This window comes from Dipteris shenzhenensis, chromosome 11, assembly GCF_047967505.1.
Source record: "Dipteris shenzhenensis isolate YYH24624 ecotype China chromosome 11, Dip_SZ_1.0, whole genome shotgun sequence".
Lineage (NCBI taxonomy): Eukaryota > Viridiplantae > Streptophyta > Polypodiopsida > Gleicheniales > Dipteridaceae > Dipteris > Dipteris shenzhenensis.
The window spans coordinates 5558833-5575114 of NC_141606.1; the positions used below are offsets into that span (position 1 = coordinate 5558833).

Below are 16282 nucleotides of genomic sequence, written 5' to 3' on the forward strand. Positions count from 1 at the left end.
TCGCACAGGCTCCGAGAAGAGCGCACACCTTAGCCGCAGCTCTGATACCAGTTTGAAGGGGAGCGAAAATGCTCAGGTGGTGTGCACAGCGAGAATGGAGTGTGTTCAGCAGTAGAGAGTGCAGAGAGAGAGTAGAGCCTTGAGTTGGGTGTGTACCAGTTTGGTACACACAAAGAATGAAAGAATGTATTTATGTTTTAGGGTACGGTACACTTAACCCACAAAGGTGCGGTCACATGTACAAGTAAAATATATACACGGGAAGTGAAGCGAAGGGCCTTTACACCCAACAATATGAAGTGTTTACCTTACCAAGAGGATAGTTTCTTGTAACCTCTTTGAACAAATATCCATTGACGGACAGCGTAGGAGATCAATGGCTATATTCTGAAGGATCTGATTATTGTTTCCCTCTATTAAGAAAAAACTTCCATATAAACAAAATGATTTAAATCTGTCAAGAATTCCATAAGTGAGACCACAAGGAACAGAGATTACATTTCAACGTTTCTGCTTAAGAATGTGGATGTTGAGTATTATTCATTGAAGCCGCATTAGCTCCATGATCCTTTGCAACCATCACATAGATTAAACAAAATGTCTACCCAGCAGCTTTGAGATGCGAGGAATCTATCCTTGTTCCAACAATGCTAAATAAAGCATTCATTCTTTGGTTACAAAACTCTGACCATCTGAACCTGAACTGTCAGCAAAACGGCATAAAGACTTGTGTAAACCTCAGACTCGAAATACATCTGGTCAAAGAAATCTGTGGAGTGTACATCTGCTCTTTCAACTTTCAGATCGCACATGACTGAAGCAAAGACCATACCTTCATATTCTTGGAACCCTTATTCCATGCTTTTGGCTTTAAACCTTACCACGACTCAAAAATTGTTCTTAATATGAGGAACACCGACAAATTTAGTGCCTCATAACTTAGTTATGAAAGCCTGTATATCTGCTGTACTCCAGTCAAAAATGTGTGTTCTTTCCTTCAGAGAAGATACTCTCATTAAGGAAGCTGTGATCTAATTTCGGTTCTGGCAATTATTAGCAAAAGAACAGTCCATCCAGTACTTCGGATAAGAATTTCACTAACTTTTCCAGACCTGAGGAGATGCCGTTCCGCAATTGAGTTGCCACCATACCTATAAATCAAGCTGTTTTTGTCTTTGAAGAAGAATCAGCCAAATGCGACAAGAGGTAATGGCCGGGTAAAACCAATAAAAGAGTAAGGATCCCAAGGAACTTCAACGTTTCGAAAAGATTGAACTGCACAAAAACATCAGCATATTAGGGCTGAATCTCCCACCACACATTGCTAGCCACTCAATCCACTCTGCTGTGAATTTTACCAAAACATCCTTCTGGCATTCAACAGTCACCCTGGGAACACAATGCTCTTACAGGTCACTTCTACAATTTCAAGCTAAGCTTCCATTTGTTGCTGCGCTCTGACATTATCCTACATGCAGTAGCATGTGTATTCCCAGGAAAACCCAGATGTTTTCTGGGCCTAAAGTAGACTAAATGTATGATAAATTGCCCACCATGGTTATCATACAGTTTAAAATAGTAGACCTCTACGTGCATAGCAAAAACGAACCAAGTCAGACTACTTCCTTTACCAACACAAGAGGCACGAGGAGGGGAAACAAGGGCAACAGAAGCATGACCTTAAAAATAACAGCTTTACAGGAAATTGTAAGATCTGCACAACTCTAGGGTGGCCGAATTAAAAAACAGAGTAGTTGAACATGTTTTCAGAGCACAATCCATATTCACAGATGTAATGTCCTTTCAAAGAGAGTCTTGTGATTGACATGGGCACCTCCATTGTTGATGTACAGAAACCAAGCTTCATGCGCCGATTTGCATGTGTCAATTGGTCTTGTGCATAAAGCCTCTCATAAAAGCCAATGGCTGAGAAGGACAATAGGCAACTATGAACCAAGCAGGAAGGCTAGCATCTACTTTTTTTCACCCAGAGAAAATAATTTTCTATCAGTGCTTTAAAAACCAAAAACACAAATCAGCAACCCATGTGGCGTCGATCATGGGAGAATCAAAGGGAGAGAAACTGGCTGTCAACCAGCTTGTTGTCAGAGAATCCAGCTTACTGCCGAGGGAATCTCTGAAACAACGGCCAATAAACCAGGGTGTGGGACTATACATCAAGTGAATACCCCCCTCTATGAAGACATAAAAGACACCTGCAGTCCAAGCCTTGTAGAAACGCGCCCACCTCTCAGTTGGTGTAGATGATGTTAAACACTTCCTTTACTAGATTCTACTGCAGATCACGGGAGCAGCACCACAAATCTCCACCCAGCCATATTTCACTAAGGCTAACCAGCAGACAGAGATCTACGTTACAAATTCAACATGAATCATCTTCTTCTCTTCTCTCACTAGCCTCAGCAAACCCCAATTCCCTAGATAGATCTAGATGCCACATGTCATCCATATAGGGCCTTCCTAATGCAACATTTCACCCCTCTCTTGGGATGCATTAAATTCCTTGCCCCTAGGCACAATCTTTGCACTAGGCCCTTGGCCTTAGATCTACCTAGTCTGGTGCTATCAGCCCTCACCTAGGACCTTGACATTAAATCCCTCCCGATCATTTACATGAAGTGCAAACACATATATTACAGAGATAGATCCTTTAAGGGAAATGTCGACTGATTCTTCCAAGGTCATGCTACCTCGGCTAGAGCGTAACATTCCTTTCCTCTTCAGACATCAACGTCCTCGATGATAAAGTCTGGGAACACTCTCAGCAACTGATATACGGATTCCCAGGTAGCTTCGGATAGAGGCTGACCATGCCATGCAACCAACACCGTGGGTATCTTTCGATTTCGTATTTGCATTGTTCCTCGGTCCAGGATTCTTGTTGGTTTGCGCCTTGCAATATCCTCTATCTCCTGAAACAAAACCACACCTTCGATTAGTGAGTCACCTGTATGTAAAAATTTCTTTAAGCACGAAACATGAAAAACCGGGTGCACCTTACACCCCTGTGGCAATTCCAATTTATAGGCTACACTGCCTATTCTCTTTAGAATTAACCACGGCCCACAGTATCGAGGTGATAACTTAGCACACTCTCCTGAAGTCGACGACTTCGAGTGCGAAGGAATTCTGAGAAAAACTTTTTCTCCTTCTTCAAATACTGTTGGATTTGCTGGTCTATAACCATAGTTCAGTTCAAACGGACTGAACCCGGTAGATGAATGTTTTCTATCATTGTAGGCAAACTCCAACAATGGCAACCACTTGTCCCACGTATGTTGCCTCAATGACAGATATGCCCTCAGCATATCCTCTAAAGTTTGGTTGACTCTCTCCGTCTGACCATCCGTCTCAGGATGATCCCCACTACTCATTCCTAACTCAGTCCTCAGTGTCTCAAATACTGCTGTCCAAAAGTGACCGGTAAATCTGACATCTCTGTCTGACACTATGGATCTAGGCAATCCATGCAGACGAAATATATGTCTAATGAACAAATCCGCCACTTGCGGGGCACTAACAGACTCTCTAGTTGGAATGAAGTGAGCCATCTTGGTTAGACGATCAACCACCACAAGGATAGAATTATATCCTCCTTGTGTTGCAGGTAGTCCTACAATAAAGTCCATGGAAATGCTCTCCCACTTACTTAGTGGTATTTCCAAGGGCTGTAAAAGTCCGGGTGGCTTCACCCGCTCGGCCTTGCTTACCTGACACGAGAAACACCGTGTCACATATTCATGAATATGCTTTTTCATCTTTGGCCAAAAGAAATCTCGTTTCACGAGATCATATGTCTTCTCGACTCCTGGATGTCCCGCACACGGGCTATCATGGCACTGTCGAATGACTCTCTGCCTGAGATCATTCTAACCAGGTACTACAACCTTGCCATTTCTAACTAGCATACCATCCCTTATGGCATATCTTGCATAAGTTTGGCCTTTTCTGGATGCCAGGTCATCCTTTTCATTTTCCCCAGGTTTTAACACATGAGCCTTAGGCCATAAGCTCTGGACAAACTCGTCCACCTTTTGAGTTTCTCTTATCTCGGTCATTAGAGCACTCTCTAATACCGCGAAACTCAGGTTATGCATAATGCGAGACAACGCATCAGCCACCTTATTATCTTTTCCTCTTCGGTACCGAATCGTCAAATTAAACTCCTGCATGAGCTCTGCCCACCTAGCTTGGCGGCCCCTCAAGTCAGGTTGTTTACAAAAATGTTTCAGAGTATCATGATCTACATCCACATAAAACTCTGAACCATACAGATAATGCCTCCATGTTTTCAAAGCATGGATAACAGCATACAACTCCAATTCATGAGTTGGCCAATTCCTTTGAGAGGAAGAAAGCTTCTTGCTTTCAAAGGCTACTGGCCTTCCCTCTTGAAGGAGAACTGCTCCTACCGCAATGCCACTTGCATCGGTTTCTAGGAACAACGGTTTCTGGGGATCAACTATTTTTAACACCGGTCCTGTAACCACAGCTTGTTTTATGGTGTTAAAACTTTCTTGTTGATTCTGTCCCCAAATAAATGGTACTTTATCTGAGGTCAGATCAGTCAATGGCGATACTATTCCGGAATATCCTTTGATATGCCTTCTATAAAACTGGACAAATCCTAAGAATGATCGCAACGCGGTCAGACTAACGCGGTCAGACTCTGAGGGATTGGCCAAGTTAGTATCGCAGCCACTTTCTTCGGATCCATTTCTACCCCCTGTGGAGTAATTATGAATCCTAAGTACTCAAGCCTAACCATACACAGTATAGTTTTCTTTTTATTCACGTAAAGACTGGCTTTCCTCAAAGTACTGAACACTATCCTTAAGTGTTCACGATGCTCAGTAACACTTTTACTGAATATTAGGATATCGTCTATGAAATGTACTACGAACTTTCCGATATACGGACGTAGTAAATCGTTCATAAGCATAACGAAGGTCGCTGGAGCATTGGTAAGTCCGAAGGGCATTACCAAAAACTCATAATGACCAAACCTGCTTCTAAAAGCGGTTTTATGCACATCCTCGGCTCTAATCCGGATCTGATGGTAGCCACACTTAAGATCTATCTTACTGAAAATCACGGCTCCATGTAATGCATCTAGCAAATCATCAATCCGAGCCATCGGATACCTGTGCTTAACAGTGATATTATTTAATGCTCCGTAATCTATACAGAGGCGAAACGTATCATCCTTTTTCTTCTTTAATATCACTGGCGAAGCAAAAGGTGAGAAACTTGGTTGAATCTGCCTCAACTTGAGGTATTCTTCCAGTTGTCTACGCACCTCCGCCTCTTTAGTAAAACTCATTCTATAGGGAGGTCTATTTACAGGTTCTGCCCCCGGGATCAGTTCGATCTTATGTTGAACTTTCCGCTCTGGAGGTAACCCATAAGGTAGTTCATCCCTAAAACATTCAGAGAACTCCTCTGTTATAAGATTAGCCAGCTTGGCCATCTCACCACTTTGCGTAACATCGGTGCTAGCCGAAGAATCATCCACCGGCTCTACCGATGCTGTGCAAAGTAATAAAAACTCTACTTGAGCCTTTCTGATTTCCATCACGGAAACCAACGGTCCCTGAGGTATATCTTTTTCACCTTGCAAGACATAAAGCACATCATTCATCTTGAATTGATATACGTGCTTTTTCCAATCAATGGCTGGATTCTTCCTAGAATGCCACGCCATACCCAGGGCTATATCTGCATGAGCAAGCTTGGTTATTTCAAAATCAAGCTTCTCAGCATAGTCCTGAATCCGAAGCTCCAACTGGGTAACCCTTTGGTCCCATACTTCAATTGAACTTCCATCTGCCATCCTGACTGTATACGCATAGTCAGATGGACTTGTCTTTAATTTCAGCCTCTTCACGAGCTTGGAGTTAATCACATTGTGAGTTGACGCCGAGTCGAACAACACAATGACATCATGATTGGCCACTTGCCCTTTCATTTTAATTAACTCCGTATCATCAAAGGCTGTATACCCCGTTGCTGCGGGCTTAGATAGGATGTTATCAGGTGCACTCCTCACTAACTTAGCAACAGACACACATAACAAACAAGGTACTAACCTCTGAGAAGGTCCCGCTAGCTGAATCTGCATCTCTTCCGCTCTGGGACTTCCCGCATCTCCACGTCGCACTCTGAGATCACCATCTCAGCCATCCGACGATCTTTGTTACGTGGACATTCCTTCCACTGATGAGGTCGAAGGCAACCAAAGCATAGGCCTTCTCTCCTCGCTTTTTCCCTTTGTTCTGGGTTCAAGGGAGACTTAGACCAAGCCCGGGCTGCCATTGGGGTTACTTTCCTCTTCACTCCAATGGTGGTACTTGGTTTAGGAGTTTCAGCCGGTCTCGCCTGCTTGACTTGACCACTCGGCTGTGAACCACTCCCTCTACTAGCCCACTTCTTCTTAAACCCAGATTTCTTCGGATACCCATACTGGGTTCCGACCTGTGCAAGCCCACTTGGCTTGCTGCCCTTGGCATCCTCGTAGTTCAGGGCTATAGCTATTGCATCATCTAGCGTGTTCGCGCACTTAGCCCGAACTTCCATTTTTATTCGATCATTCAATCCAAATATGAAATCTTTCACTTGGATTGATTGAGGTAGGGGTTCGTCAACCTTCATTACACTCTCTCGAAACTTATCAGTGTATTCTGCCACTGATAGATTTCTCTGACGAAGGTTCCTATATTGATCCCAAGCTCGGGATGCTTCGTCAAGAGGTAAGAAGTGTTTCCTGAACTCTCTTTTAAACCCCTCCCAAGTAGTGGATGCTATGCCATCTTTTTGTTGTTTAATCCACCACCGATCCGCTGCCTCACTAAACATGTGGGTGGCCTCGCGGATCTTTTTGATGTCATTTCTGATCTCACAAATGGCGAACGCCTCGTCCCATTTGTGTAACCAGGTCTCAATGACATCGGAGCTACGGTCGTTCATCCGACCAGAATACTTTTCCGGTCTGTAATTGGCAATATTTGGCACTTTAGCCTTCCTAGGCTCGACCGTATGGACACTAGACTCCAGTTCCATTGGAGCCTTTCCCTTCTCTTCTCGAGAAGCTCTGGCAGACATACTCTGTATCGCTCTCCTAAGTTCGGATTGCCCTGCATTGGCCTGTAATTGCTGCGCTAACAACTGTTGCAAGGCATCCTCCAGCAATGCAATCCTGCCAGATAAAGAGTGAGCTACTGGGCGCGATCCCTGCTGGGTCGGCCGGACTCCTGATTCACCAGGGTCCCTCCTGGAAGCTCCTTCTTCTGCTTCCATTCTGTTCAATGGGTGTTTTGTTTTGATTTTGGGGCTTTTTTTTGTTTTTTTTTTTAAACACCACTAGCAAATTGTATTTACCAGCTGACACAATTCAGTGTACTAGGGAATTCTTGCAATCTGACATGTACACTATCTAGGCATTTGACACATGCATAACCCAAATAGCGCTTTTCCCTATGCTAGGAAAATTCCTGCAAACTAACTCTGACTGAAGCACACAGGCATAATCTCAATCATAATCTGTAACCTCTGCCACAACCACAAAAGCCTAACTGCTTCTGACAAAACAGGAATAACAAAGACCAAATGGAAAAATAGATAAAATGCTCCCTGATCTTGTTCGCTCCTGCCTCAGCTCCACAAACTCGAATCTCCGAAGCCTGCGCTCTGATCGAAATCTGTCTGAGGGAATCAGGTCAACTGTCACGAGCCAGCCAACCAAGCAGCTAGATATCTCGAAGCCTGCAGCCTCCACGTACGACCTGCTCTCTGATTGCAACTACAATAGATAAACGAACTGGTGGCCAGAGAAGTCCCGCAAATGTCATAAACTACTTCTGTGAAAACGTAGCAATCTGTTTGGGATTTGTCATAGCCCACGAACTATATGCGTGACCATGGACAAGACAGATAGGTTATTCGTCAACCTATCGTCTATCTTCACCAACCTCCTCAGATCCCACGCGTCGCCCAATCACGTATCACGTGCCTGCGCTCCTCTATCACGACCAGTCACCTAACACCCCGCCATCTTCTACTAACCCGTGCGGGATGATCACCGAACAGCCACATCATCTGTCACGTGAAGGTCACGATCCCTTTGTCTGTGTCTCCGTTGGGCGTCACGCACAGCAATCCGTCCCACCTATGCTCTGGTCCTTCGACACCCCTTTCGTGTCAACCTGCACTCACGAATCGCTTGCTGTCCATAGTCCCTGTTGTTCGTCGTTACAATCCACGTATCCCTCGATCTCTCCACAGGCTCTGATACCAATTGTTAAACACTTCCTTTACTAGATTCTACTGCAGATCACGAGAGCAGCACCACAAATCTCCACCCAGCCATATTTCACTGAGGCTAACCAGCAGACAGAGATCTACGTTACAAATTCAACATGAATCATCTTCTTCTCTTCTCTCACTAGCCTCAGCAAACCCCAATTCCCTAGATAGATCTAGATGCCACATGTCATCCATATAGGGCCTTCCTAATGCAACATTTCACCCCTCTCTTGGGATGCATTAAATTCCTTGCCCCTAGGCACAATCTTTGCACTAGGCCCTTGGCCTTAGATCTACCTAGTCTGGTGCTATCAGCCCTCACCTAGGACCTTGACATTAAATCCCTCCCGATCATTTACATGAAGCGCAAACACATATATTGCAGAGATAAATCCTTTAAGGGAAATGTTGACTGATTCTTCCGAGGTCATGCTACCTCGGCTAGAGCGTAACAGATGATGTCATGCCAAACGGCAACGAGGGTAACTGTGGGGGGGGGACCTGATGACCTCCCAACACCAAGCTGAAGCGGGCACCCAGATGCTCCAAGCAGTGATGCTGGACACTGTCTCCCAAACAGTGTACTCTCGGGAAGAAGCAGGACGCTGCCAACTACAGGGAGCCGCATCCTGTACCTCAATCCAGAAAACCCTGTATCCCTGGACCCTATAAGCTAGCGTAACCATGTCAATGGAGAAGAAGTGGGCCCCCTCCATCAGCACGGCTGCCATCCCACAAGTAAAGTCCCACTGCGTTGAGCCACCATCCGGAGGCCCCCTAGCCAAATCTCTGTGCTGTAGGGCAGCTCCAAAGACAATGCAGGAGCACCTCAAGGTCTCTATCCCTGCAGCGATGGCACCTCCCATCAACATGCATCTGCTCCAGCTAGGGGCCGAGGGGTAGATCCCCATGGGCAACCATACAAAAAAAAGTTAAGTAATCTTCCATGGTTGGTGGCTAGCCCACGAGAGCGATCAATATCTAGAGATGACCGCCACTCTCTCGAAGGGGTGCAGGCAGCTGCCTCTAGCTAGAATGGATTGACCACAAATAGAAGGCTTGAGGAGGGCCCATGTGCGAGGATCAGTGGTGCAAACAGCAAGTAGACAACCTATGCATGTCATCTACAAGAAAAAGGACACCTCCACACATCTCTCCGAGTGCCCTACTATGGATGGTCAAAACCACTCACCCGGATCCCACTGTACCTTGCATAGGGGCTGGCCCTCCCATAGCCAGAGGCACCACCGCAACCCGTCCTGCTCCGAAATATAATGGTGCCGAATTGATGGCCCAATCCTTGCCCAAGCGGCCCACTACTGTGATCGTCTGATGTATTCCGCTTAGAGCTTGCTCTCGTGGGTTTTTTCTCTTACTTAATAGAAGTCTATTTCTTGAAAAAAAAAAAATTTCCTCCATCTGATGGCCGTATGGACGAGACATTGTACATACCTTGATGGCCGTATGGACGAGTATGCAAGGACCCTCCCGTGCAGCCTCAACTAGGAGGGCTTCTTTCTTCAGGGAATGGAAGGATTCTCCTTTCTTCTCTGAGGCTCCTACAGGGTTGAGGTGGCAGTTTCAGCCTCAACCTTGGTCTGTTTTCCACCTCACTTTGAGGGGGTTTATTTATCCTCATGATTTCATGATGTATTCCGCTTAGAGCTTGCTCTCGTGGGTTTTTTCTCTTACTTAATAGAAGTCTATTTCTTGAAAAAAAAAAAATTTCCTCCATCTGATGAATCTCATAGACTTCAAAATTGGCACCTTATATCTGCTACTCCAGGCTTGCGCCCACTTTCTTTGCAGGCTCTTACTTCTGTGAAAGTTTATAGGTTGATTTTGCCTTCTCCATGGATTGCTCAACATGGGAATACTCTATGGCATCTGCATAAATCTCTTTCATGGTGGAAGTCAAATCTTCAACAATTATGGAGAAATAAACTGCCTTTACGGCAAAGATTGTTACTTTGGAGATGTTTGGTGGGTGTTTTTTCAGTGGGTGTCACTTTGGCTAAGCGCAGGATTGCAAATCCTCATTGTTTGAGGTGTTTCAGTTCTTCTAAGACTGTTCCACATCTTTTATGGATTTGTCCTCAGTCCAGAGATCTCGTGGACCGTATTTCCCACTATCTTTGACTACGTTTCCCTGGTCATCGTTTTGGGAAATATTTTGGATCTTTGGCAGGCTTACTACAGTACAGGGCCAATACTCTCTCTTTTTTCATTGGGCCAGATTCTAGGCAATATGGACCATTTGGAAGCAAAGGAATCAGGTGTTCTTAGGGCAGCCATTGCTCCAACCTTATGAGTTTCTAAGAGCATCGTTACTGCAATCTCTGTATGATGCTTGTCATCATGATGACTTGGATGTATCATCTTTAGAGGTGTTTTCCCACTACTTTTGATTTTTCAGAATAGTCTTTTCTTTAGACTATTCTCATTGTAAAAACTTTTATTGATATAAATAGAGTGGTTTCACCAGAAAAAAAGTGTGTGTGTGTGTGTGTGTGTGTGTGTGTAAATATGTATATATATGTACACACACACACATGTGTGTGTGTGTGTGTGTGTGTGTGTGTACATATGTATATATATGTATATATATGTACACACACACACATATGTCTGTATGTGTGTGTGTGTGTTACAAATATAAAGAGGGGGGGGAAGGGATGGGTGGAGCGCACGTGACGAGGGTGATCACCAGCTGCGTTGTGATTGCAGCAGGGTGGGGCGGGGAAAGGGAAGGGGAGGGGTGAGGGCAGCGAGAGGTGAAGGAACAGACGGGGGGTGGGGGGAGGGGGGGAAGGATCTAGGGGCAGGTGAGAGGGGGTGGAGTGGATGGCTGCAAGGGAGGGCTCTCCTCCGAACCTACCTCTAGGGAGCCGATAAGGAGAACAAATCATTGACAGCCACTGTGCGGGTATATATTTATTCATGTATAGCAATCAAATGGAAGAAAGTGGACAAGAAAGGGAACAAAAATATTTGGAAAATAATAACAATATTTGAATATCTCCATGTACCTCTTCTGGATTTCACATCAGGATTACTTTTTTCTCGTAGGGTGAAAGCTTACTGACCTTTAACCAGAACAAGATATAAAGCCCTAGAATACTTGCGATTCCTCCATGGAAAGCCAAAGCTGCAATCATTGGAAGGCCAGACATTGGAAGGCTCCTAAAATTTGTGTTCAGCAATTTGAGCTGCCAACACGAGTGATGAATTAGATCTTGTGAAATATATGAATGAACAAAACTGAACAAAACGTTGCTAGCAGGAAGTATGTTTATTATCAATCAATTTTCACAAAAAGAAAGGTGTTTCCACACACTACCGATCCCAAGAAAAGAGAGTGACCAATTATGAAAGAACCAACCTAGCATGCATGCCTCTACTACAACCAGACTGTAATCTCAATAAAATCTAATAAGGCAATGATAGGCACATACCCCGATCAAAAAGCCCAGCAAAGGCACAAGAGTGAGGAAGAAAAACGCATTTGAAAGAGTTGAAGGTGCCCGTTTTTCTTTGGGCCGAAACACATGTGCAATCTCGAGCTTTGGCCCATACTTAGAAGTAACATCTGCAGCTGCAGTTGCAGCTTTTGCTACACCTTCTGAGGGCTCGGGCAAATCAAGCTCAACTATACCCAAAGCCCACCTGAACGAGTTTTCCTACAAGCAGCAAGCAGAGACAGATAAAGTGATCCAAGTATTCCTGATAGAAAAAGTATAAAAATTCATTCCCAACATATCTTTGCAGTGGACTCAAATCATCTTCAAACTCAGTAGCATGGTATTCAAAATGACTGATTTCAGAGGTTATTCTCCAAGCTTAAGGAGAAGATGAGGACCACATGAGCGCCCTTGAGGGACAGGTTTTTCATGGCTGACCAAAACAAACACTCTAGAAGTACAAACATAGCTTAGTTGACTGTGTTTGTCCATGGCATCAATTATCTGGGGACTTTTTAAGGATTAAGAGAACAAATTATCAACAAAATAGTAATAATGTACTTGAAGTGATCAATCTATTCGCAAAATTTTTAAGCCAAACGTTTAAAATGATGTGAGACACGTAATACACAAGTTTAAGGTTAAAAAGAACACTAACCATGCAAACATCTCCAACAATTAGTTCCATTGCATACCCTCCTGACAAGTAGCTGAACTTCTCCACTAGACCAAGAAGATCCTGTAAAAACCTCACAAAATTCATGCATTTGCTTGAACTTTTGATATCATGCTGGTATCCAAGTTTTGATATCCTGTTGAAGGCTCTATTTGAGTTGCACATGCACTAATAGTATGAAACACACCCTTTACATTCCAAACTCACATATTAATAAACCCTAAAAGAAAAACCAGAAGCACATTTATAGAAGGGGACAGAGAACAGGGTTTTACATGTAAACACAATCATTTAAAACATGCTCCAAAGTTGTCCAGTAAAACAAAAGAGTATGCAAGTTGAAGCAAACACATCCATAACTGTAATCAGTGATATATACTGTCCCATACACCTAATTTTGGCCTGAACTTTCCTCCAAATGTATGTATGGTATAAAGTCAAAGTAGAATTGAGAAAAAGAATAGAAAAAGATTGCAAAACGCTTCTCATAAATATAGCAAATGCTGACCAATCAGACCAACTTCATCAGCTCCTGCTGCCCAGCCTTCAACATTTGTAATTTACTAGACAACAATTGTCTTACCTCCTTACCTTGTCACAGTTTTATATCTTATAAGAGTACTTAGTTAAAAGCTACAGCTTTACTACTAGAATATGATAGATCTGCAGACCCAAAGACATCATACCAGATTTATTTCCAAGCGCTTGCCACTTGTCTTGGCTAAAAACAAATGTTCAGCACCACTTTCATGTTTCAACTTCAGAAACACCTGAAGCAAAGAATAGTGAAAGGATTGGTACCACATGAAAACTCATCTGACAAACCAGAAAATTAAACGTTGGAAATACATGTATTTATGGTGCACCTCTTATATCGAAACCTTTAAAACGATTATTTTAAGCAAGCAAAGGACCTGATGTGGCCTGAATGGTTCATTCAAAGGGGAAAACACCTCCAAGGAAAGGTGCAACTTTTGAAGATGGGTCGCGAAAAGGGAGAGAACCTCCTTGGTTGACGGATCCCACCTGTTAAAAGAATTAAAGTCATCTCTCCCTTAAAAAACGACTCCCTCCTACATGGTATATCGCAGATCAAAATTTACTTCATAAATCTTATACCAAGAAATGGACCATACTTTTTCAGCACATCAGGACTCCCTGTGTCACTATCAAGCACTCCTACTTCAACATTGGTAATTGTAGCCATGCCTGTCACTACAATCTGCGTGCTGGGAAGCGCACCGGCAGTATATTTATGTTGATCAAAGGGCTTCACCTGCAATAAATATTCATGTTATTTTCCTTGCAACAAGGGATCAGCAGTCCAAACTTTATAACAACTATTAATTGCCTTCATGCTATAGAAATCTTGTTATTGCAGACAGCACAAGGAGCATGCATCAAACTCACCTCAAAACTGAGATCATATTTACCAAGATCAATATTATTCCCCAGCAAATCTAACCTGTGCATAACATTCACGGCATCTGACTCCAGAACCTGCGAGGAATGCAGGAAAATGTCCATCAAAAAAGTCAATAAAATTCCAGTGCACTCTTCAGAAATTTTAGAACATGCTAATTCTATCTACTCCCGACATAGTTACCAAGGAATGACGTTCCCCAACTGGAACGAGGGAGCATACATTCCAGAAAGTGATGGTGTCCAGAGGCGTTGAACTGGTCGGAACTCTAGGGAGCACCATTACTGACGTTCTGGGTTCAGCTGTCTGGCACTGCCACAGGTTTTGGAGGGAAAAGCCGAACAATAGTATTTTTGCACTATTTGTTGTCGCCTACTCTTGTTTGAGCCTTCTCTCAGCCTTACCATCCTCTCAGCCCCCTCCTCTCATATTTGGGAAAGTTTAGAGCTGTAAAAAGCAGTTTTTGTTTTTTCATATTCTGGTATATTTCCATGTGATTTGATGGCATGTGATATGGGATGGTGTTCCCATTCTAGGTCCACGTTCCCCCAACCTTAAAGGTTCCTGCTCCGGCATCAGATCTTCCCGTACCCTGGTAAGTACAACTCCTAAATTCCTCCACCCCCCACCCCCAAAAAACAAAAAGAGACATAAAGAAAGAAAAGAAACACACAAATCTCTTATCAAAGTGTTAATTTATTCTTCCTTTTTTAGAAGATTTAAAAAACACATTGTAGAGAAGCAAGGACGTATGTTCAAACCATAGTCAGCCAACGCAAAGATAGGTTCCACCTGAAAAGCTATGAGTCAAACAAGGGGAGAGAAAGAAAGAAAAAACGACACATTAATGTCTTCTAGAGGCCTCACGGGCCTAGGATACATAGTACAACCAAAAAAAAGTGACTACCACATCTGAGTACCAAAGAGTCGCGGTAGTGCACGAGGCATCTCTTGGGAGTGCATAGAGCATCTCCAACATTATTATAAACTAGCTATAATCTAATGTAAAGATAAACGACCTTCATTTACATCAGTTTAGGATAGGTCTAGGCTTGAAGTCTCTAATTAACACCTCCTGTCTCTATATCCCCGCTATTTTAACCATTCTATAGCTTTTGCCTTGACCTAGACAGGGTAAGCTGGTCCGAGATCCAAATCCTAGTACCTTTCAGCTTGTTAGTTTGCTTGAGAACCTTGCCCCTTGAATAGGACTTCCCTCTTTTGAACCTTTCGACGGAAATCCCTTTCTTACAAGACCAATTCCTTTTATTCTCACTTCAACCAACTTAATTGGCAGCTTACGCGACATGTTCTGCATCTTCCCCCTATTGCAGAATTCATTCATTTTATTAGGGAAACGGGGGGGTTCCACCTTACCATCCCATCTCTCCTTCACGCGTGAACCGGATCAAATGCTCGCTTCCAGCATTGGCAGCTCGGTTCCGGACGAATGATTCGGACGATGGGCGGGCAGAACAAAGTGTTCATTACTACTACGACAGGAGGCCTTCTTGAAGGCTGATGAGGAGACATACAAGGATACTTTAGCACACATCAAAGCAGCCACTCCTAGCATTGAATTGCTAGAAGACGACAAAGACGAGACAATTTTAAGGAAAAATTTCCCCAGACTGAATGGGGTTTAGATGACATACATTGTGTCCTCCGAAAGGGGTCACAAGCATGGATCTTCAGTGCATTGCTGCATTTGGCTTTGTGCTCCTTGATCTCAGCCTTAACGTGAAATTTATTCACCCTTGTTTTCACCTTAACAATCATTTCCTTCTTGATTGTTTGCACTTCTGTGCGAACAAAATCCTTGACTGTAGAAACTAATTGGGGGTGAGGAGAAGAGACCTTGTAGGTCTACATTACCTCATCGCTTACTTCCTACTTTTTGGGCCCTTCAAGGACCTAGATTCGGGCTCGAAGAGCTGCCAACTGCAACCTTAGCTCTCGTAATCCTTGATGATTAGATAGAAAATCTGCTCTTGCGGGCCAACGATGGGTCGGTTAAGCCCCCTCATTGGCATGTCCTAGCATAGGGAGAGGGTTAGATGGAGCAGTTGTATAGGGTTTTCATAACTAGAGGTTGCAAGAGAAGAAGCAAGAGAAGGAGATTTTGAGGAGCCTATCTCCCTTGCTGAGTACTAATCTATGCTAACAAAATCATAATCATGAATAGAAATAGTCAATTGCAGCTGCAAAGTGGACTAGATCAATCTATCCACTATCAGATACAGACTGAAAAACAAGTTAGTCTCGGCGCAGGGACTCAGAAACAGAATCGGAAACCGAAGCCTGATACAATGATGGCTCTCTAATGGGCTGCGAAGATGTCTTGTATCTGTGTCTGTCGAGCTGTCTCTGGTGTGGGACACAGTCTCCTCGCTCTCTGAA

The 16282-nt window shown here is 43.7% G+C and overlaps 1 protein-coding gene across 1 annotated transcript in view; it reads right to left on the minus strand.

Annotated features, from left to right (window-relative positions):
* Positions 1-381: 381 nt before the first annotated feature.
* Positions 382-16282, minus strand: part of LOC147896533 (dolichyl-diphosphooligosaccharide--protein glycosyltransferase subunit 2-like) — a 66647-nt gene continuing 50746 nt past the window's right edge. The window contains exons 13-20 of the mRNA XM_087381786.1: positions 13870-13959; positions 13596-13735; positions 13374-13485; positions 13146-13229; positions 12442-12522; positions 11778-12002; positions 11409-11531; positions 382-1275 (exon numbers count right to left, since the gene is read on the minus strand). Coding sequence (XP_087237912.1) covers positions 1159-1275; positions 11409-11531; positions 11778-12002; positions 12442-12522; positions 13146-13229; positions 13374-13485; positions 13596-13735; positions 13870-13959 — 972 coding nt within the window. The 3' untranslated portion in view covers positions 382-1158. The remainder of the gene's footprint in view (positions 1276-11408; positions 11532-11777; positions 12003-12441; positions 12523-13145; positions 13230-13373; positions 13486-13595; positions 13736-13869; positions 13960-16282) is intronic.